The sequence below is a fragment of the Phaseolus vulgaris genome, chromosome 1 (genome assembly GCF_051622355.1).
Source record: "Phaseolus vulgaris cultivar YP4 chromosome 1, ASM5162235v1, whole genome shotgun sequence".
Lineage (NCBI taxonomy): Eukaryota > Viridiplantae > Streptophyta > Magnoliopsida > Fabales > Fabaceae > Phaseolus > Phaseolus vulgaris.
In genome coordinates this window covers 1,945,831-1,969,512 of record NC_143498.1, presented here as the reverse complement: position 1 = coordinate 1,969,512, position 23,682 = coordinate 1,945,831, and the positions used below count along the sequence as shown (strand labels likewise).

Genomic DNA, 23,682 nt, shown 5'->3' with positions numbered 1-23,682 from the left:
AAAATAATCCTTTAGTTCGATACAATGTTAAGTCAAAAAAAAATTATCCATTTAAAACATTTAGCAGAAAAGTATAAACAGTTTTTGAATTCAGTGTGCAGCATGTAAAATATTCCATTTTTGCATTCTGTGTGAGGACCAGGTTCCAACAGAAAAGTGTGGAAAGTATCTACGGTATGTGAGAATTGAGATGTGGCTGCTATAATCAAAGTACAAATGCAAACAAAGAACAGAGTGGAAGACATTAATAAGAGAAGCTCTATGATTGAACAGGTGGACCAAGATGAAGTTGGTGATGGAGACTGCCCATGCCACATGCGTGCAAGTTTTCATTTCAATAATACTTTTTTAAATATTTTTTTACTATTATAAAATTATTATCAAACATCCATGATTAGTCTTTAAGAGATTATTGGTAGTTTACCGCATTCGAGTTATTATTTGTTTTTAAGTTGGTATTTTGTCACAGTTTTCTTCTTAAGAAAACATCTTGGTACTGTTTTCGAACTAGTTTTGGAGACTGGGAGGACTATTGACTTCAGGCGCTACTCGGTCGGTTTAGCCACGTCCAACGCTTCTCCTTCCAACTTTCTCACCAAACGGCTCCCCAGATTGGCGGGGTACCTGCAGATGACATTCCAACGCTCAAGTCAGTGGGGTATCGTATTCGACTGTCAGAATACTGTTGATAATGACGTACCTTTTTTCTTGGAATACGTGATATTTATATTACCTTGATGGGCCCTTGCTGTTGGGCCGGATTAGGGGTTGCTTAGCGATTAGGGTTGGATTAGGTCGTTCCCTAACCATGGGTTAGCCTTTGCTAATCGGGTCAACTTTTTACTTGAGCATCTTATGTCGGTCAGCCACATATGCCACGTGGTCGACCTCGTAGCTTAAGGTGGGGTCTAGTTGCGTAGGTTGACCGGGTCAACAGTCTCAGTCGGTCATCCCATACTGGTATGTTTAAGGATAAAGAGTGTATAAATTGTTCTTAACTTAAACTTCTGAGCAATGTGAAACTATATTGAACATAATTTATTTTTTTAAAACAAAAAATCCAAAATATAGTTTTTTTTAAATTTAAAGTAAAAAATAAAACAAATAATCTCACTATAAGGTCAAGTGAACCCTTTTAAAATTTAGTTACTTATTTTTGTTCTCCTTAACATATGTTGGAGCTCATGGCCTCTATAAGAGTTATCAATAAAGATGGTGTGCCTTAGAAGATCTCAAGTAAATACTTATGGACTCAAATAAATGGATGTGTAATAATATAAGTGGTAAATATATCATGGATGTGTACTATTATTTTAAAGTAATCCTCTTATTACACATATTATAATCTTAATACACATACTATAAACTTGAATTTATTAGAATTTATTGCAATGAATTTGAAAAAATAATTATTTATCCAGATGTTATTGGATTCGAAAATAATAAATTTAGATATTTACAATTTGTCCGCCATAGGTAAAAAATAATGTTTAATACAAATTTGTTGTTTATTAGAATAATTTTTAAAAAAAATATTATAAAAAACATTTTCTCTCATAAAAAAGCTTGTCTAAAGTTTTTATTAAAAAAAAACGTGACGTGCGTACGCTATTTGAAACGTACAAGCAAGAGTATATAATATATTTGTCTTATATGCATTTTATTTTTCTTTCAACTCACTACCCACATAAGATATCACCTCTACTTTATTTCTGTGTAAATACCTAAAATTATAATAAAAAAAGTAAAATAGCTAACATTCAATAGCATGAAAAAAAAACAATTTTTTTCTTTATTTTCCACTCATTATAAACAGTAAGAAGATAAGAAAAATAAAGAAATAAAAATATTAAAAGAAAAATAAGTACGGAGATATTTTTCAATCTGTGTGTATTAAAAATTAAAAATATTTCCAAACAAAAATATATTTTTACTTTAATATTGCTTTATTTCTTTTGTTGTTTCTCGTTATTTACTTTTATTCCAAAATATAAAAATAAATGAAATTACAATGTCCACAAAACACAAGTGACAAAAATATGAATTATGGTCCTTACATATACTTCCTCTTTCATCTATTCTTCATGCCATTTTCCCCACATTTTCCTTCACCACTTTCAAATTTTTTCTTTATTTTCTCATTTTATCTCTATCTTTTTCTTACTATCTTATACAACACAGGACCATAAACTCTATTCCAGATACAGCAGTTTTATTTTATTATTTTCCTTCAAAATAAAGTAAAAATTAAATAAAAGTGTTGTGAATAGGATTAAAATCATTGATTTTCTTATCGATTAAGTCCGTTTTTCTTTTTCTCCTCTCAAACTATATTTTTGCTCTTTTCTTCTCTCACCACTTTTCGATATCGTGAATCCCAAATTCGAAAGGTACCTGCAAAAGGTATATTGATGTTCAAGTGAGTATTCAATATTTATACTCGATGCTATTAGTACTAAATTATGACATACCTGATTCTTGAAATTTATGTTTATATTTTTAAAATTTGTGTTTATTTATATGATTATGATGTATTCATTGTTATTTGTTCGAATTAGAATTTTGAATTAGGATTAAGAATGTATTAACTAAATCTTAATTATTGATTACTCTCCTTAATTTTTATTTGTGATGATTTTGATCCTATCGAGCTTTCAGGTATAGTAACGTTAAAAAAGTGTTTAAAATCATAAAAGAAAACCACATATTTGTTTTCCGAATGAACAGCATATGTCTGAAAAAGAGGATAAAGAAAAAACATGAGGTGTAGACTGAATGTTTCTACTGTTAGAATGCTGAAAAACCACATCTCATATCTCACTTCAATCATCATCATTCTTCTTCATTCACCATTCATGATCGTGATTCTTCCTCCTTATTATCTCACCATTACACTACTTATTCTCACTTTACCACAACTCTTTCTTCACTCATCCTCCCACGTAAACAAAATGAAACTAACTTTTTCTATCCTCATCACAACTCTCCTCCTCGCCGTCAAACTCCCGCCGCCGTATTCCGTCGTCGCCAGCGCCGCCGGTCAGTGGCAGCTTCTCCACAAAACCATCGGCATTGTCGCCATGCACATGCAGCTCCTCCACACCGACACCGTCGTCATCTTCGACCGCACCGACTTCGGCCTCTCCAATCTCTCCCTCGCCGGCGGCCGCTGCCGCCACGACCCAGATGAAAAGGTCGTCAAAACAGACTGCACCGCCCACTCCGTCGAGTACGACGTCGCCTCAAACACCTTCCGCCCCCTCTTCCTCCAAACCAACATATGGTGCTCCTCCGCCGCCGTCGCCGCCGACGGCACGCTGGTCCAAACCGGCGGCTTCAATGACGGCGAAAGAACTGTGCGCACATTCTTACCGTGCGCCACCTGCGACTGGCGAGAATTCCCCGACGGCCTCGCCGTTCGCCGCTGGTACGCCACAAACCAAAAACTCCCGGACGGCCGCCAAATCATCATCGGCGGGAGAAGACAATTCAACTACGAGTTTTACCCTAAAAGCGACGCCACAGCCAAAAACACCTACTCATTACCCTTCCTCGTTCAAACGAATGATCCTTCCGAAGAAAACAACCTCTATCCCTTCGTTTTCCTCAACGTCGATGGCACCCTCTTCATCTTCGCCAACAACAGAGCCATTCTCTTAGACTACACCAAAAACGCCGTCGTTAAAACGTTCCCCAACATTCCCGGCAACGACCCCAGGTGTTACCCCAGCACCGGTTCCGCCGTTCTCTTGCCCTTACGTAGTAAAAACCCAAACTTTTTTTCTCCAGAAGCTGAGGTTTTAATCTGTGGCGGAGCCCCGAGAGGGGCTTATACACAAGCCAAAAAGGGTACATTTATCGGAGCTTTGAGAACCTGTGCCCGGATTAAAATAACCGACCCGAATCCCACCTGGGTCATGGAGACAATGCCCGGAGGCAAAGGCAGACTCATGAGCGACATGATTCTTCTTCCGAACGGCAACGTTTTGATTGTTAACGGTGCGGGTTCAGGGAGCGCGGGCTGGGAATTCGGGCGCGACCCGGTTCTGGCTCCGTTTGTGTATAACCCGGATAAGGAATTCGGGTCGAGGTTCGAGATTCTTAACGCCACGAATACTCCTCGAATGTACCACTCAAGTGCGGTTTTGGTTCGTGACGGGAGGGTTCTGGTGGCGGGGAGTAACCCTCACGTGGGGTACAATTTCTCGCACGTGACTTTCCCCACCGACCTCAGCGTGGAAGCGTTTTCGCCGCCGTATTTGGAAGCGGCGTTTCGTAACGTGCGTCCGAGGATCGTTGGTCCGGAGTCAGGCACGAGGGTCGCGTATGGGCAGAAGGTGAAGGTTCGGGTCGACGTGGCGGCTGCTTTGGTTCGGAGTTTGGTTCGGGTGACGGTGCTGGCGCCGCCTTTTGCCACGCATTCGTTTTCGATGAATCAGAGGATGCTGGTTCTGGAACCTAGCCACGTCACGAACGTGGATGGACCAACAACGTTCGAACTTGAGGTTACAGCACCGGGTTCGCCCATTCTTGCACCACCCGGTTTTTATCTTCTGTTTGTGGTCCACCAAGAGATTCCAAGCGAGGGTATTTGGATCCAAATACTTTAATCTTTATCTAAACAAAACCCTGATTTAAATAAATGTGTAAAAAATAACAACGTATATAACTAGTTATTCTTAATCAGTATTGGGTTGGAGTATAGATGCATGGCAACATCAATTGTAGAAAATATTGCATGTGTATAGTTTCTTATAATATAACTATAACCTCCTAGTTGCATGTGAATACAGGGATTTGGTGTACTCATTGGAATGTCCGTGACTAAATATAAAGATTCTCTTTAAATTTCAGTCTAATCACTAAATATTAAAGTATTCTTGTTTTTAATGTACTCTTATTATTTGAGGGTTTCAAATTATATAAGCCATTCAGATAATAACTGTTATTTAACCATTCATCTTCTTCTTTCTAATATTCGGGTTTCAATTATCTAATCTGAAAGAATACTATTACATATCACTACTACAAGCAAATCAAATCATAAAATAGAAACTAATTTATAAAAATTAAAATAATTAGTTGTAATAGTAACTAAGTTAGAGACCAATTTAGAAACTAAAAAAAATTTGGTTTCTAAATTAGTTTCTATTATTTTCTATTATTGTTAAATAGTTTTTAATTGGTATCTAATTAGCAACCAAAGTTTTTGCTACCAAATTTATAAACTAAATAATTGGTAGTTAAAACCTTAGTTGCTAATTAAATACCAATTTAGAAACTATTTAACAATAATAGAAAATAATAGAAACTAATTTAGAAATTAATTTTTTTTTTTTAAGTTTCTAAAATGGTCTCTATTTTAGTTCCTATTGTAATTATTTTGGTTTCTAAAAATTGGTTTCTATTTCATGATTTTCTTGTAGTGTCAATCATCAATACTATAGACACAGATTCAAATAATCAAATACGTCATTATTTAGTACCAAATACATTGCATACAAGATACTAAAATTTTACTTGAGTGTCAGAATATCTTTGTAAGTACTATCCGAATCCAAAATTTACAGAAACGAGAAATAGTAGATCGACTAAGAAGAAAAACAATAATTTTCTTGCTTTTAATCCCATTCGAAAACAAAATATTTTAATAATAATATATTTTATCTCTTATGTTTATTAATATAATTATGATAAGTCTCATTAGCGTTGAAATTATCATATATATACATGATTATAAATGTATTATTTAATTATGTATACGTAATTATTATTTTTTTCACGAGGCCATAAAACCCACTTAATAGAATTAAAGTGCAGTATTGTGGTATTTTAAAAGACAAAAATATTACATTATCTATGACCTGTGCATGATGCACATCGAAGATCACGCCAAGTACGTTTTAGTATGAACAAAAACAATTTGAGTCATGTGATGGTGTCAACAGAAACTTTAAAAGCGACACGACCAAAGTTGTTAGAAGCATATGTTGCAATAATAGGGAATTATCAACATAATAGCAATACGAATTTCTTCACGTAAATGCACCTAACTTTGAGGTTCTTAACTTTACAAAACATTTAGTAGTTGCTTAATAAAAACACTATTATTCAATGCATGGAATATCATACATGTAAAGTCCAAATGAAAAAAAAATTCTATGCTTTGGTGCATGTTGGCTTATGATACATTATTTTCTCTAAGTTTTTCTAACAGTTGATTAAAATCCATAAGAAATTATCAATTTGAATACATCAATTTTTCATTTAATAACTCTTTTTCTTAATTTATAAATAAGTTAACTTTTTTTCTTAATTTATAAGTGAGATTTACTAAAATTGATATTTTTTATTTACATGTGTTCCATAATTGTCAATTTTTGTGTGTATTTAATTGTGCAAATAAAATTTAAATTCTCATACAACAAGAGCAATTGTATGTTGATTGTAGTTTCTATTCATAGTATCCAGTTTTTTCACTGTTAGGCCTTGATTAAAGCACGTATCGTTAATTATCGATAATACATACTTTAGTAAATACATCTAAATTTGTATTATTCGACCGGATCAATATTGAACATTGAATCTGTACAAGAGTCCTTCGGTCTGACAGTACAATTTTAGTTTTTTTTTTTATATATTCTCATTAAATACTATACATGAGAGTATTTATGTTTAATAGTAATAAATATTAACAATGAAAGTTAATTTTGCACGTTGATGCCATCTTTTGAAAAATATAACTATTTTTTTTTATAATTGTATTAAAAGTATCTTATAATAAAGAGTGTATTAAAATTAGGTTTAACATATTTTAAGTCCTAAACATCACCATTGTGCTATTTCAATAATACACCACGAAAAAAGTGAAACTGATCTCTTATTCAAGTTTATGAAAATGTATTTTATTAATATTGGGAAAGTTTTGCTGCCTATAATAATTATCTTTTATCTAAATAAACTAGACCAATTGGACTTGTATTTTGGATTTTGTGATATAAAGAGGCTTAATTTGATTAAATCAAAATTAAATAGCCAAACTGAATGAGGAAAATGTACAAAATCCTCTTTGTTCTTACACTGAAAATGTTATTAATTTTAATTTACAATAACCACGTCTAATAAATTCAAATATGTTTATTTAGTAATTTTGGTTAATCAAAATTGTCTTTTATTATTTCTCATATATCCAACTACGAAAGAGCCACATACACCAATTAATGACAATTTGTGATAAACTTGTTATAGTTCAATCTTTCAAGCATATTATTCAGTGCGATTTATAATGAAATTTTGAGTAAAGAAATGATTTAATCCTTTGAATATATTAGTGTCTAAAGAGACACTTAATCAAATAGCTAAGCTTACAATGTTTTATAAATCTATGAAAAAATTATGAAATTCATAAAATAATTAATATAAACCAATTTTAATTCGATCTTTCATTTTATAATCTATCCCAAAAGTTCATGTACAACTATGGAGAAGGAAAAGTCTAATTTAACTTTATAAAAATAGTTTATAAGGAGATATTTGCACATATGATTATATATTTATGGATAATCCGATAACAATCCAATGACGGGTGATCTCATAAGTTCAATTTTTTTTTTGTTAGGATAGACTCTACATGACTTATACCATATTAAGAAGTACTTAACCTCATAAAACGAATTTATACGATAATATTTACACACACTTATTATTACGAAAGTGGACTTTAAGCCTAACTCAACCCACTTATATACAATCAAAGGCTCTAATCTCTAGTCGATGTGGGACTATATATTATGGGTGGTCCGATAGCGGCCCGATAGCGGGTGGCACGATAGGCCCAACACAAACACTCGCTAGGATAGGCTCGAAATGGCTCTGATACCATATTACGAAAGTGTGGACTTTAAGCCTAACTCAACCCCATAAAACCGGTTCAATGAGATGAGGTTTGCTAGGCTCTAATCTCTAATCGATGTGGGATCTCCAACACTTATCTACTGTGAAAAATCTCTATGTTTAGTTCAGATAAGATCATGAATAAAAAGTACACAAAGTCCCTTATACACTTGATGGAAGTTTCTTTGTTTCCAAACGTAAAATAAAAGTGGTATCATATATTATATGGTTTGTAAAAGTGTATGAATCCTTTATACTTTTGCTTAAAATATGTAAATTCCAAACCATCTATCTCCAAATACTATATGTTTGCGTTTGTTTTGGCATTATCACAGCATCAATAATTAGAAAACCTTATCTCACTGCATGGAGTTTGTGAGAAAATCAATTCCAAATTCCAAAAAAACAGACACTGCCACCACCAAATTTCATAGATAGCTCAGTACACAATTCAATAAATAAAATAGTGCCACACTCATTTGTCTTTGTACAAATAAAGTTCCACAATATAATATCATAAATGTTACAAGGATTGTCTTTTAATTAAGTTTAAGTTCGACTTTATTTAGATTGGATGATGGAAAACAAGAGGGTGGAAAAAAAATAACTAAATGGAGAAAATTATAGTAGAAAATATCATTATAGGTATTAGGTAAAAAAATAGTATAAAACAAACATTTATAAAGTTTATAAATGTATGCTATTGATTCGAAAAAGAAAAAAAAAATCACTGGTTACCCTTTTAGAAATTTCTACATAAAAATTCAAGACAATTAAAACATTTAATTGTGCAGAAAATTTGAAATTCAAAATTTCTTTTTACCCATAAAAATTGGTTAAAAATTTAATAAGAAATATATATTTAAAAGTCTTCTTTAGCTCCTACGATATGTGAAAGTATTATAATTAGAATTGGAATTGAAAAATAGAGTGTGTGGCTTTTGGGTGATTATGTCTGAAATTTGATTCACGGGTGTCTCATATAAACACTGATTCACTTCACGGGTCACTTTTTGTTAGATTCACATTTCATTCACGGGTGTAGCTATTTTCTCTCTTTTTATTATGTAAAAACTCTTATTCTTTTTCTGTTTCAAAATTAAATAGAATAAAAGAATATTAATATAGGATTTTCAATGGTATTGTTTAAATCCTGAATTTTAGATTAAGAAAGGTAAATGTGTTTCTTTAACACTAATTAATAGTTGTTCATATGAAAGATAAAATGGTTCAAAAGAATTAGGAATATAAGGGATTTAAAGAGTTTGACTACAAGGAGATTTTCACTGAATGATAATCTTTTTCATGATAATGATGATTTCCGAAAGTTAAATTAGATTTGGTCCATAGGAAAAATAGTAAGAATATTCACAAAACAAGTGCGTTTTCTTTCGAAAAAACATATTATAATTTAGACGAAAAAATTATTATAATAACAATTTTTGAAATATACTTTTTTTGTTATATAAGTAATTTTTTAATATTGAGTGATTATTTGAAATTAAGAAAATAGTCAGATAATTTTTAAAAAAATTGTGTAGAAGGAAAAATCTTTACTAGTAATGTGTTTTAGAAACTAACTCTAATTTGGAAAATATTTAATAATAGTAATAGAACTTCAGCTTAGTAAATTTTCATTTTAATGAAAAATGAAGACTTTTACACTTCATGTAAAAATATGTTTATAAAAAAGTTGACCAAAAGCAAAGCATTAGGATAAACTTTTGGATTTTGAGTGGAAATAACAAAGTCAATAAGATTATAATTAATTAAGTAGTAGGTATTGAAAAGGATAAAACACCGTTTAAATAAAAATATTTGTAGGTTAAATTGGTCATGGGATTTTAAATGAAATGAATCAGGCATTATTTGTTTGGTTAAAGGTTTAGGGTTGAATAAAAACCAACATTAACACCGATTTAATTTTCTAAATTCATTCTACAACTAAAAAAATAATTGTTTTATTAAAAAAAACAGTTGCAAAGTTGAGAGAATTTTTTTTCATCTACAAAATTTCTTTCAACAAAAAATGACAGAAGAACTAGAATGTGAAGAATACTAGGTAAACAAAAATAAAGCAAAAGATGAAATGCAGAAAACAAGAAAAAAGCATAAGAAATAATGAAATGGATTTAGTTTATGTAAACATTTGCAAACACTTTATTTTCATCCAAACTTTCAAAATATTATGTTTTCCCTTAAGCAACACGCGAAAACAGACAGCTTTATGTTATCTTAAGATTACATGACAATAATTATAACCCTAAATGATAACCCGTACATAATTACAATTACATTGTTATAATTTTACTAAACTTTACCCATAAATTTCTATTAGTAATCACGAAGTTCAAATTTAAAAGTAACCAAAAGACATCTTTTAAGCTCCACCAAAAATATGGTCTAAACTAATCAAAATAATGTCCAAATCACTATAAAATTAGATTCCCAAACTTCAAAAACTCGTGTAATAAGATTCCCAAACTAGTTACTATCTATCAACATAATATAGTATTATGGGATTGTAAAACAAGATAAAACAAATTACAATTATATAAATTTAGAAACAAATATATATAATAAAAAACATTTTTAATTAAATAATATTATTGGGATTATATTATAAAGTAAACTTTAAACTAAATATTAAACTAAACATTAAAATAATATTATAGGGATTATATTATAAAGTACAAATTATATTATAAAGTAAACTTTAAACAAAAAGGTTGAAAGACTCTACACTCTAGTAGATCTCGCTAGGATAACCTCTATAGAGGGAGGTGGTAGGTTGAAAGACTCTATAGAATATCCAACAAATTATAATAAGACTGTGTAGAGTGTAGATGGAGAATCTCCAACAAATTATAATAAGACTGTGTAAAAAGAGTGGGTTGCTAATCACTCTTCTCTCTAAACTCTTATACAAGTGCATCACCCCAATTCAAACAACTACCTAAAAAACGATTCCATTACGATAAAAATCTGGAATTTGCTTGAAAAATAATACAATCAATAAGATTATAATAAAAATGATAAATAATTTACATAGTACGTATTATGGATTAGGGTTGGTAAAAAAACGAAAATGAGCACACAAGTTGATCATCGAGTTCAATCAACAGAGTTTTTCCGGCATTATTTACATACACGTTACCAAAAAACAATGAGCCGAAAGAGTTTAATTTCAATCTCCACACAGAAGATAAAGAATACGTTATGATATGAAATGAAAATCTACTCAATTTTCACAACAGAGATTTATAATAGCTACAATCTATTTATTCAAATATTAGTCTTTTCCGATTTAGAAAAGAAAAACTGGTCCATATATCTATCTTCTGTACAACAGAAAACAAACTCAAAGAGAACTAAAACCCTAAAAGCAAGAAAAATATTGCGAAACAAATAGGTAAATGAGATCATGGAATTGGCCTAAGCACGTTCTCCACGGATCCGGCGAGCGAGTTGAATATCTTTGGGCATGATGGTAACCCTCTTGGCGTGGATCGCACACAAATTGGTATCTTCAAACAAACCAACCAAATAGGCCTCAGCAGCTTCCTGAAGGGCAAGAACAGCGTGACTCTGGAACCTCAAATCAGTCTGCAACACACAAACAAAATATTCAATACAACGAATATAGAAGCAAAAGGGGATAGGTAAACACAATTAGGGTTTTCGAATTTCAACACACCTTGAAATCTTGGGCGATTTCACGAACAAGACGCTGGAAGGGAAGCTTGCGGATCAGAAGCTCAGTACTTTTCTGGTATTTACGGATCTCACTGAAAATAAACGGAAAAAAAAAATCAATACTGAGAGAATGAGAGATAACGAGGAGAAACACAACAAATTCGGATTAAAGAAAAAAGAATTACCGAAGAGCAACGGTTCCAGGGCGATAACGATGGGGCTTCTTCACTCCACCGGTTGTGGGTGCAGATTTTCTCGCAGCCTACAGATAAACCATGAATTAAACAATAATTAGCTTCAAAATAGGTAATTGGAAAAACAAATTGTAGAAAACCCAATGTCTATCAACAAGAATATGCAATTGAAACCAAAAAACGTCATGATCAGGAAACTAAGCATGAGAAAACCCTAAATTACAAACGAATTTCATAATCTCTTTGTAAATAAAAAAGAATATGCAATTCACTTTCAAAAACGTCATAATCAGAAACCCTAGCACAAGAAAACCCTAATATACAATTGAATTTTAAAATCCAATAGTCAATCAACAAATATTAGCAATTGACTTCGAAAAAGGTCCTAATCAGAAACCCTAGCATAGGAAAACCCAAACATGCAATTGAATTTAAAAAGCCCTTTGTAGATTAACAACAACATGCAATTGACTTCGAAAAACGTCGTAATCAGAAACCCTAGCATCATAAGAAAACCCTAAATCGAGTACCTTGGTGGCGAGCTGCTTCCTCGGGGCCTTTCCGCCGGTGGATTTGCGAGCGGTTTGCTTGGTACGAGCCATGGAAGAAGATTGTTCAAAAGAGAGAAAATTGATATTTCAAATACGCAAATGAAAAATGTTTGAGATGCGAACTAGAGAAAACAGATTTAGGTATTTATATAAGCGTGTGTAATACAAGGGTTAGGTCGGTCTAATTAGAGATAAACGAGCGTGGACTTTGAATATTTCACTATTAATGATAGCGATCCGTGTGCTTGTTTCTTATTGGCCAGGGCGAGGAGAAGGATTGCCAGCATGGACCATTTGTGTTTCTTTTGTTAAAAACCTCACTTCTCCTACACCACCAACTAAATCTATTGGGCCCCATATCGTTTTATGTTTGTAACCTTTACACTAAAAAAACAGAAACTATAACACAATATAAAAAATAAAATATTACGTAAATTTTATTATATAAAAAAATTATATTTTCTATAAAAAATATACTATTATATAAATACAATTTTAAATTTTTTAACAGTCTGTTTATTTTTTTCTAAGTCGTATATACGTTTCTAATTAAGATATGTGAAATTATTTAAACTGGCTTGTCTAAAAGGTACTGAATAAATTTATTTTATAAAAAAAAAATTGTCTATTTAACTTAGATTATAATATATTTTAAAAAATAGGATCAAATTAAAACTTAAAAAGTACCCAACAATTATTAATAATGATAAAAAAATTAATTATAATTATGAAATTGAAAATAAATAATAATAAAATGAAAATAAATAAAGAAATATATTAAAATATAAAGATGACAAAAAATATATTAAAATATTACAAATTTATGAAAATATTTTAATTTGCACTCATTAAATTAGTTACTGCAAACAAAATGACTTCTCTATATAAAAAATACATATATAACTTTTAAAAAAGAAATATAAACACTCAAAAGTTTAATAAAAAACTAATTACTTTAAAAAGGTCTAAAATTATACATAGATAATAATGTATTTTTATTTAAAAAAACATAAATTTATTTATATAGTAAAATTTATGTATTGTAATTTTTTATGCTATTTTATATTTTTCATCTACCATACGAGCTAGTTGTACCAAACATTTTTAGTTTAATAAATTAGTTTGTGAAATCTAAACTTATAAACTTGTAAGTTTCAAACTGATTTATTAACAAAAAATAACTTCTATATTACTTTTTGACAAACACACTTATGAATTTTGAATTATACATTAAACTATTATACAGTAATAATAATAATAATAATAATAATAATAATAATAATTACTCCTATTCCTATAAATATTTCCATAAATTAAATCAAATGTGATATTTAAAATTGCCACTTATCATATATATATATATCCTTTTTTTCAACACAGTTATCATTTGGCAATTGCTTCCTGCACCATATTACTGCACTCGATTTCAGCGAAAAAGATGAAACTGTCCTTAAAATTTTTTTCAAAAATATGTGTTTTGGATTTTTTTTTCCGAAACAAAATTTTATATTATGGATTTTTTTATTCATAATGGGTTTTTCAATTTTTGTTTCTGGATTTTCATTTCCGAAATACAATAATTTCTTTTCCAGATTTTTTTTTTCAAAATGTATTATTTTTTAATTCTGGAATTTTTTTCCGAAATAGAATTTTAATTTTTGTTTTCGAATTTTTATTTCTGAAACTCAATAATCACATTCCGAATTTATTTTTCCAGAATATATTATTTTCAATTCTGGATTTTTATTTCTGAAATTAAGAGCATTTTTGGAAATTAAAAAATATGTTGGGTGCAAGTTAAAAATATTGGGTGTAGGAAGCATTTGCCTTGTCATTTTTATAAAAAGAAATCATTTTAAATTAAGCCCATTTAAAATGCAAGTAAGTTTTCACATTTATACCAGTGGATACTATTACTGGTGAAAAGACTAACGGCCCATTATCCATATTCCTTCTGCATATTTATTTTATTCAAATGATAAAAAGTTTTTTTCGTGCTTAAAAAACAAGAGATGTAATTACTTTTATTCAACTACAAATTAATGTCTTGTCTTGCAATATGTTATTTTTTTATATAATGAAACATATATGTAAGAATAAATATTAAGTTAAATGGAGAAAGGATAATTTAAGTTAAGTTAAATACATTTTTATTTTTTCAATATTTTATTTATCTAAACCTTAGACATCTCACTTTTTTTTCTATACTTATAAGATTTTTATATTGTTTGTTAAGCTCGTAGACACTATTAAGCTTTTAACAATATATTGAGGTATTATACAATATATTAACTATTAGATATTACACAGTTTAATTACAAAAATATCATATGTAAAAATTATGTCTGTATATTTTAATGATAAAAAACTAATTACATTTGTGTACTTATTTTTAATGTTCTAAACAATGTTTCTATAGTTACCCTATTCAATATCTTGAATGTTGTACACTGCTGAAAATTCTTAATATCAGAATAAGTTAGTAAGGTTTAATTGGTTCTTTCTTTCCTATATTAAAAAAGTCAAAACTCAATTTCGGTCCTTAATTTTTTAAATGTTTATTCTGATTTCAAATGTTTTTTTATATATACTTTAAGAAGTTCTAAAATTGTAAGAAAAATTGTATATGTTGACGTATACATGTACCAACCAGATTGTTTTAGGATTAACTTTTTTATTTTTAAAGAAATCTTTACAACATGCACAATTTCCTTCCAATTTTTAATTAAATAATAAATATACTTTAAATTTGTGAGGTGATACAATACTCATTTCTTAATAAAAATAAATCAACACCACACTATTCCACTTATAATTATCCATCATACGGTTTAATCTTCTCTCAAAGATTCTTCATCGCAATTATCAACTATTTTTCAAATATAAGATTATGCTAGCTTCTCTCACCACAATTTTTATGTTTTTCAAAATAATTTAAAGGATTTATGATTAAAAATCAAGAAAATCAACAAAAGTCAAAACTACAAAACAAAAAAACAATTGATTCAATGAACTTAGTGTAGAAAGACAAAAGGTGAGACATGTATAAATGATGGGCCGTTCGTCTTTTCTACAGTATAGTATCCATTGGTATAAATGCCAAAAACTTACTTGCATTTTAAGTGGGTGTAAATTAAATTTATTTTTTATACTTCTGATAATTGTATTTAAAAAATATGTAGGTGTACTTAATATTATTACTATCACTGTATAATAGTTTAATATGTAATCCATAAGTGTTTATCAAAAGTAATAAAGTTTATGTTGTTAAATCAGTTTGAAAATAAGAAGTTCATAGTTTACAAGTTTATATTGGACAAACCTATTTATCAAAAATATAAATTGCACAATATAAATAAATTGTTATTTAATTTAAAAAATATTATTATGTATTTTAAATTTTAGACATTTTAAAAAGTAATTAATATTTAGTTAAACTTCAGAGTTCATAAAATAATTCTAAAAGTCATTTAATATTTTATGTGGAAAAGTCATTTTATTTAAGTAACTATTGTAACGACTACTAATTAAATTATTTTGATAAATTTTTAACAATTTAATATTGTTTTTGGTCATATTTGTAATTCAAATTTTTTTCTTTTATTCATTTTATAATTTAAGATTACTTTTTATTTTCAATTTCATAAAAATCACTAATTTTGAATTAATAATACTCGTTGTATTATTAATTCAAGTTACTTGTATTTCATTGTATAAAATTATGAAAAGTTTGCCATAATGAAAATTGTAAAAAGGAGCTCGAAAACAATAATTTAAATAGACAAATAAAAACAATAAACATAATACAAATTTAATGAGAAATTAATCAATTGGTAAAACGTTTAATTATAATTATATAATAGTGTAATTATAAATTGTGACAAATTGGCACAATCTAAACATTCAACTAATTTCACACGTGTAAGCAATTAAGATGTAAGGGTAAAAAATTGTAATTACATTATGATCGCGTGATCGAAAGATCAATTTTGCCTCTTCTTTTTTATCTGCCTCACAACAATCTTCTTCCATGGATCGTAGCGAGCATATAGTCCACCAGCAGAAAGGCCCCTAGGAAGCAACTTGCCACCAAATCTTGTTCATGATGGACAATTTCTAATGACATATTTCAATTCATTTTACAACAAACTCTAGAAGATTCAAGGCTTTGAAACATTAAAACGATCTTCTACGCATTTAAATCGAAATAAACATTCATACTCACATACGTTTAGGTACCAATAATAACCAAAAACGAAGGCCTAAAAAAATTGTAATCAGGAACAAATATGTGAATTACTAGTATGGAAACAAATACGCTGCGTCAGATTACAAATTTTCATCACCTGCTGTATCAGCCAGGGATAACTGTAAAATTTATATCTCATCATCCACATGACTGCTCAGTCAGTTCAAACGTATCAACATTGACATAACCAGTAACAGATAATTGGAACGATAAACTTCTGAAACAAAAAATTCAATTAAAAAATAGAAAACAATATTTTAAATCAGATTCAGTAGCCTCAGACCGTCCTAGTTCAAAATTTTCAACAAAAATACGAATAATCGCATTTCAGCTAATAGTATTAGCATCATTGGCCACTGCACCAATTAATCGAATACAAAGTTTGCATATTCTGAAAATGGAAAAAACAATGATTCACAACATTTCAAACAGAAATTAAGAAATGGAAGAAGCTTGCAGAAGCGATATACTTGATATCTACGATGCTAGAATATATTAAAAAGAAGCGGCAAGAAAAATTGAAAATGTATGAATGCGGCATCAGATCTTCCTATTCAATGAAAAGTATTCATCGCACTCAAATCGAAGTTTGAGTACTCAACATTTCGAAAGATTCATCAATTGGCGTCTGATAAAAAAAAAAGATTGAGAGAGAAAGAAAAAAATAGAGGAAGTTGGAAGAAAGAGGAAGCCAGAATGAGAACTAGGGTTTTACAGACACAAGGGGAAGCAGCTTCACTTTATAGGATGGGACGGGCACGCTGATACGGAAACCTAATTGATTGCTGTGAGTATTTGCAATTTTGCAAGCTCTGGGAGAATTTATGGGCCAGTTAATGAGCATCCAGCCCAATAGAAAGGATTTGGGCTAGAAAGGCCTCTCCTAAATTGGGCCTAACTTCATGCACCAGATATTTTGAATTTGACAATTTCTCCTTCCACCATATCATTTTGGATCCGCACCCAACAGAACATTTAAAATTCCGTTTTGCTCCTGTCATTGACTCCAAATATACAAATTCGTAAGTAAATTGGATTTCCAGTTTAAACTTCACATATCCGTAAAGTGAAATTTCAGTTCTAGATAACTTTATCATAAAGTAGCATTTGAGTTTTGGATATGAATATTCGGAATGGTTATATGTCTTATGGATTTCTTCATCGGGAAGACTTTTTTAAGACTTATGGATATTAATATCCAGAAGGTAACTGATTTGTTGTTTTTTTAGCATTGTCAATGGATACACCAGACTCATACGTAGCAATTTCAGGGGAGATTGAAGTGTGGGATGGATTAGATGATTTTGATCTTGAGCAGTCAATAACTTATAATGCATTAGATAATAAACATATGACACGAGTGTAGTAAGGCGTTTACTACAAATGAGTGTTAGGCATGTGAATTATAGTTTATGAATTATTTTACAATTTGGCATATGTTATTGTAGGTATTTCGTAATCAAGATGAGTTGTTAGATTGGGCGAGAAATGTTGGCTATAGTTATGAGTTTGTTATTGTTATATTAAGGTCAGATACATGAACGAGGAAACGAGGAAGGATGACGTACGTATTATAGTGTTATATGTAACTTATATTTATAACTTTCAAAGGTGAAGTTGGAAGATGGTTGTCCAATTCCACCTACATATATATTGTGGGCATCACATTGTTATCCTACGATCCAATCTTGCTCAACATATTACATTAGCCGAATACAAGTTTGTACACAAATAATGTCAATTAGATGACAATTCTAGTCTTAACATTTGTAATAGATACTTAATCTTAACATTTCTAATGCATATATGTACTTACGGGTGCCAAGATCCTTCACTATCATGTATAATTACTGATGGGAAAATCCAAAATTCACAATTTGTTTATGGATATTATAGCTGAAATTGAAGTGGTTGCTTCCAGATATGGAAGACCGGAATTCAAGTCTTTGGTTTTGGAAATGGAAGTTTGAAAGTCAAATCCTTGCTTATGGATATGAAAGTCATCCTTGCTTATGGATATGGAAGAGTGATTAAGGGTTTTGAAGAGTCCAAATTCAAGTGTTTGATGCAAGGCTGGAGTTGCTGTTGTGTTTAGGGTGGGATCTGGGTAGTTTAAAAATGTAATCCACTATTTGTTGAATCTAAAGCTAATGTGTTTTAAAAACCTTTTTAAATTTAAGTATTGTTCAAACTAAGTGAAAAAACAACCTATTGTTTTGTCGAAACAACCCATTGTTTTACTCTTAGGTGTTTTTGAAAAGGTTGAAAACTGTTTTGGTTGGTTGACTTGTTGTCAAATCAAAACAATCGGTTGTTTCGTGGTTTCAACCGATTGTTTCTTTAAAAATCCTAACAAAATTTGTTTTGATGGTTGAATGTGCTTTAAATGATTTCCAACTGAATACGCTTCTCTATTAAATGTTTTGACCAATCTTTGTAAAGTATAAATGATTTGTTTATATTTTAAAACAAACAAGTGAAACAAAATTGAGTTATTAGTTGTGAGAAAGATTGCTTTCAAGTTTTTGAACATTCAATCAAGCTTTGGGTTTTCTCAAGAAAGAATGAAATAAGATTGCATCTGTATTGATTTCAGATTGTTTTGTAAACAAGTGTAATTTTTTCTTAATCTTTTGTATTTTCTGGTGTTGTTGCCAAGGAGTGTTTTGTGTTCTTGAGGTGGTCAAGATCAATACTCTTGGTGTGTGTTGTGCCAAAGTGAGTGTGTTTCTTGAAGGTTTCAAAGTCACTACTTTAGTGGTTTGTGTGTAATCTGTTTTGATTGCTCAGTGGATTACCCAATGACTTTTGGGGACTGGATGTAGCTCTTGGTTTAAGAGTGAACCAGTATAAACTGTTGGTGTATCTGTTTCTTTCCTTAAACTCTTTTAATTTCAGTTGTTATTGCTTTACTGGTATAAACAAGTGATTGTTTCGCAAAAACAATTGATTGTTTTTCTGGTGTTTTGCTATTTTGTGCTTAAATTCTTGGCTAATTGAAATTTTGATATGATTGACACAAAAGATTTTGTTCAAGCTGAAAAAGTTTTCAAAAATCTCTCTTAAACAATTCACCATCCCTTTTGTTTAAGGTCATATATTCTAACATATATGTACTTACGGATGTCAAGATCCTTCACTATCATGGATAATTACGGATGGGAAAATCCAAAATTCACAATTTGTTTATGGATATTAGATACAAAATTGAAGTGGTTGCTTCCATATATGGAAGACCAGAATTCAGTCTTTGATTTCTTCTTTACGAATATTTTTATCCAAAATTCTCATTGTTCATTCCGAACATCAACATGCGAAAGGGTGCTTGATTGTTGGGTTGGATGCACGTGTAACTTAATTTTTACTTCATTAAGTGTGTTTTGGTCTTTTCACTACAACACGGTGAGTGGCACTCCAAATTGATATGGTGTAGGAGAACTTGCCTTTGAATTTTAAGGGGATGTAGATGAAAGTTATGGGGTGCAAAGAAAAAAGTTGCAAAAAAAAACCCCTTTGTTAATTAACAATATTATGTAATTGAATTTGAAAAATATTAAAATCAGAAACCCTAACATAAAAAAAACCCTGAATTGAATATATTTTTAATATAATACATATATTTTTGTGGATATTACTATAAATATGTAAACAAAATTAAGAGATCAGGTTAATGTTGAAAAATATGAAATAAAGTTATTACACTGGTGCAATTGTGTATACAAGGTGATGGTGTTTTAATAAAATTTAACTTAATAAACTTTGTTTATAAAGAAAAAAAATATTAAGTAGGAAATATTTTGAATATGTACACAAAATTAAAATTAGCTTTAAAAAATAAGTAGAAAATGTATTTTTAATCACATAGATACGTTAAATGGAAAACAAAAGAGAAGTGGATTTATTTGATCAATTGAAAGATTTTTTTAATATATTTTCTATTTATAATTAATAATTTAAATAAGATTATAGTTATAATATACTGATAAGATACCTATGAGACTAATATTTTATTTTAAACACAACATAATATCAAATAGTATATAACATTAGGTGGGATATTGAAAGTCTGACTCCAACAAGTTGAATAAAACGATTTTAAGTTTTGGATCAAAATTGTTGTTACGTGTGACAATGATGAAGTAGAAACCACTTACTTAAAAAGGTTGGAGAATGAAAAACTTTCATTATTTGTTGATGTTGAATTAACAAAGTGTTGGAGATCCTCGTCGACTAGAGATTAGAGTATATAAGTGGGTGCAAACCTTATCTTATAATCGATTTTATGAGATTAAGTTAAGTTTAAAGTTCATTTCATAAATGATATCAGAGTCATTTCGATCATATCCTAATAAGTATTTGTTTATATAAGTGGGTGCAAACCTCACTCCACCATGTTAATCGAGATAAAATACAAAAAAAAGTAAAATATTTAAAAAATATAATTGGTAAATCATAATTTTTCTGATTTCTTTAATCATGAAAGTAGAAAATAAGAACATAAAAGTATAACGTAAAGGAAAAGAAACAGAAATGAAATTTTCCAATGAACCCCTACATAAGAATTGAGTTTTTCTAATTACTTACCAATTAAAAGTGCAACAATTATAAGTATAGCTTTTTATAGATGAATATGCATCACATATGTGTAACTTACATTATGAGTCATCACATAAAAGGCTCTGCCAAACTTTGGAAAACCACGTGTGCCATCAATGGGTCCACCAACTCTATTTATTGTCAAAAGTTATGATCAGAAAAATTAAACACCAACAGTAACTATATAAATATCCCCTATCAACCTGCAAATAAAGAAGCTCTCAAATTACCCATACAATTAAATTTGTAACAGTGTGCACTTTTCATAAAACAGAAAAAAAAAATCACCATTTTTCACGAACCCAATACCAACCAATATCTCACACAACAACATACAAAATAATCTATGGATGAAACTTTTAAAAATAATACTAATCTTGTTTTGTTTTGATAACCACTTGTTATTAATCCAAAATTTTATCATTTAAGTATTTTTTATAAATACTAATTGTACGGTTGAGTGTCAGATAGACCAGACATATTTGTCATCTATAGCGTCAAAAGTCTAACACAAGCATTATAAATAGATGATCATTCTACGGTTAGAGGTAACAAAATTCTAATCGTGGTACTCTCACTCGAACCCAAACTAACTTGAGTGTTAGAGTGTAATTGAGATATCCTCTCTAGAGAATCGAAATATCAAAGATTGAAAAAAATCAAAGACCTTGAACTAGGAGTGAGCACAATAAAAAGAAATTCAACCTAAGTCTAACTCAACCTTATAAAATCGGTTTGTAAGGTGAGGTTTGCACTCACTTATATACTATGAAATGTTCTGGTCTTTAGTCGTTGAGAGAATTCAAACACCTCTCCTCATGTCGAAAATATCAACTAGTGCGTGAGACTATATATTATGGGTGATCCGATAACGACTTATATTGGGTGATTTGATAAGTTCAACAAATAATCGTTAGAAATAAATTTTAAATTTAACTCAACTTTATAAAACCGATTTATAAGATGATATTTTCAAGTAGCAAAGTTATGAAAATTCAATAATTTTATTTTCTCTTTCGGGCAAAGTTATGAAAACTCAATATTTTTATTTTCTCCTTTGGTGATGCTTAGGATTTTGAAAAGTAAGTAAAATAAAGACATAAACACATACCACAAATAGAGTAGCAAAAAGAAATCGTCATAGTTACTGTGAGAAGCTCAACATCTACAATGATGATTAAGAGAGGAGGGTTCCATCAATATCAACTATTAAAATAGAAACTGTAAATTATAGATGTTTTTTCTGATGGGAAAATAATCCACAAGTGTAGCCACAACCTTAAGCTTTATTCCATGTGACAGGAAAACATTTCAACAACTCTTGACATGATATGTTTAAGACACATTACCTAATACAACTTTATTTTAATTTCAACACCATGTATTGAACCATTGAAATGGCTAACTCAACCAACTCTTAAGTATGAACTAAAATCTTATGATTAAATTCATGCAAGTGCCCAACTAATCAATCAAGAGTTGCATTAAGTTTTCTTTTTGTGAAAAAATTATAAAAGTTGTAATTCAAATATATGTGTAATCATTCGAAATCACACTTCTTTTCTTTCTATATTTTTTTTAATGATAATATTTTCATCTTTATCCTTTCAAAGTGTACTTGTCTTCTTCTAAAATATTTAATTTCAGTCAACTTCAATAAAAATAAACTCAATGATTAATGATCACATTTAGAATTTGGTATTTCATTTGTATTTATTGTAATTTTTTTTTAAATATTTTTTTATGATTAGTAGTGTTGATGGTACTGTGAGAGATGACTAGAAAATCATTCTTTTTTAATTGTTTTAATGAACCAGAGAGAAATTAAATGATTTCTTTTAAAAGTTTTTTTAATTATTTTATTCTCTTTTGAATTTGTAAAGGGATTATAATTTTTTTCTATTTAGTTAAATTCTATTAATTGATTAAGTACTATGATAATGGATTTTAAAAAGATGTTTTTTTGTCCTTTTTTCTTACAATTATCTGTTTTTCTTTTTTCTCTCTTAACTTCTACATTCTTCATTCTTATCTTCTTTGTTACCACTCCTAAATTCCATTACCTACATTCCTTATAATAAAGGACTTAAGCCTCAAATCCATAGAAACAAAATCCTCATATAAAACATCCACAAAGTTACTTTATTTAAAAGCGATGTAGAAGTTACTTAGTGTGATTATTTTCTGAGAGATAATTTTGTAAAATACAAGAAAAAATGAAGCAAGAAAAATTAATAAATCTCTCACATTTTTAATTATTTGTCTTATTGCCACAAGCGAGTAAAAAATTAAATTAGAAATCTAATATCTGAACTTTGATTTAATAGACTTTTGAGTAATTAAATTTAGGTTGAGAAGAAAAGGAAACTCTCAATTTAAGTCTTGCATGTAATTTAAATTCATTAAAATTTAACATACACTTAAATTGCCATTTGTTTTAAAATACAAACAATGACAAAAAAAAACACTTAAATATACTTGAAATAAATATGAAACTTTTTAT

The 23,682-nt window shown here is 29.6% G+C and overlaps 2 protein-coding genes and 3 non-coding genes across 5 annotated transcripts; 1 reads left to right on the top strand and 4 right to left on the bottom strand.

Moving 5' to 3' along the window:
- The first annotated feature begins 2,715 nt into the window (after nt 1–2,715).
- On the top strand, nt 2,716–4,704 carry LOC137816354 (aldehyde oxidase GLOX). Its single transcript, XM_068619458.2, has one exon. The coding sequence runs from the start codon at nt 2,760–2,762 to the stop codon at nt 4,608–4,610; it is 1,851 nt and encodes a 616-aa protein (XP_068475559.1). The 5' UTR covers nt 2,716–2,759; the 3' UTR covers nt 4,611–4,704.
- A 6,449-nt stretch (nt 4,705–11,153) lies between these two features.
- On the bottom strand, nt 11,154–12,507 carry LOC137816359 (histone H3.3). The gene is made up of 4 exons (XM_068619462.1): nt 12,314–12,507; nt 11,775–11,851; nt 11,591–11,681; nt 11,154–11,499 (listed from the first exon to the last, which is right to left on the bottom strand). Exons 1-4 carry the CDS (start codon nt 12,383–12,385, stop codon nt 11,329–11,331), a joined length of 411 nt encoding a protein of 136 aa, XP_068475563.1. The 5' UTR covers nt 12,386–12,507; the 3' UTR covers nt 11,154–11,328.
- Nucleotides 12,508–16,651: 4,144 nt separating this feature from the next.
- LOC137816811 (small nucleolar RNA R38) lies at nt 16,652–16,733 on the bottom strand. The gene has a single exon (XR_011081895.1). It is a non-coding gene; the product is annotated as a small nucleolar RNA R38 (small nucleolar RNA).
- A 124-nt stretch (nt 16,734–16,857) lies between these two features.
- LOC137816758 (small nucleolar RNA snoR20a) lies at nt 16,858–16,937 on the bottom strand. The gene has a single exon (XR_011081872.1). It is a non-coding gene; the product is annotated as a small nucleolar RNA snoR20a (small nucleolar RNA).
- A 183-nt stretch (nt 16,938–17,120) lies between these two features.
- On the bottom strand, nt 17,121–17,200 carry LOC137816757 (small nucleolar RNA snoR64a). The gene has a single exon (XR_011081871.2). It is a non-coding gene; the product is annotated as a small nucleolar RNA snoR64a (small nucleolar RNA).
- Nucleotides 17,201–23,682: the final 6,482 nt, after the last annotated feature.

Coding starts and splice junctions, on each gene's coding strand:
- LOC137816354 (XM_068619458.2), top strand. CDS start 2,760: ATGAGGTGTAGACTGAATGTTTCTACTGTTAGAATGCTGAAAAACCAC.
- LOC137816359 (XM_068619462.1), bottom strand. CDS start 12,385: ATGGCTCGTACCAAGCAAACCGCTCGCAAATCCACCGGCGGAAAGGCC. Junction 11,852..12,313: donor GGAAGCAGCTCGCCACCAAG/GTACTCGATTTA, acceptor GTTTATCTGTAG/GCTGCGAGAAAATCTGCACC. Junction 11,500..11,590: donor AAATCGCCCAAGATTTCAAG/GTGTGTTGAAAT, acceptor TGTGTGTTGCAG/ACTGATTTGAGGTTCCAGAG.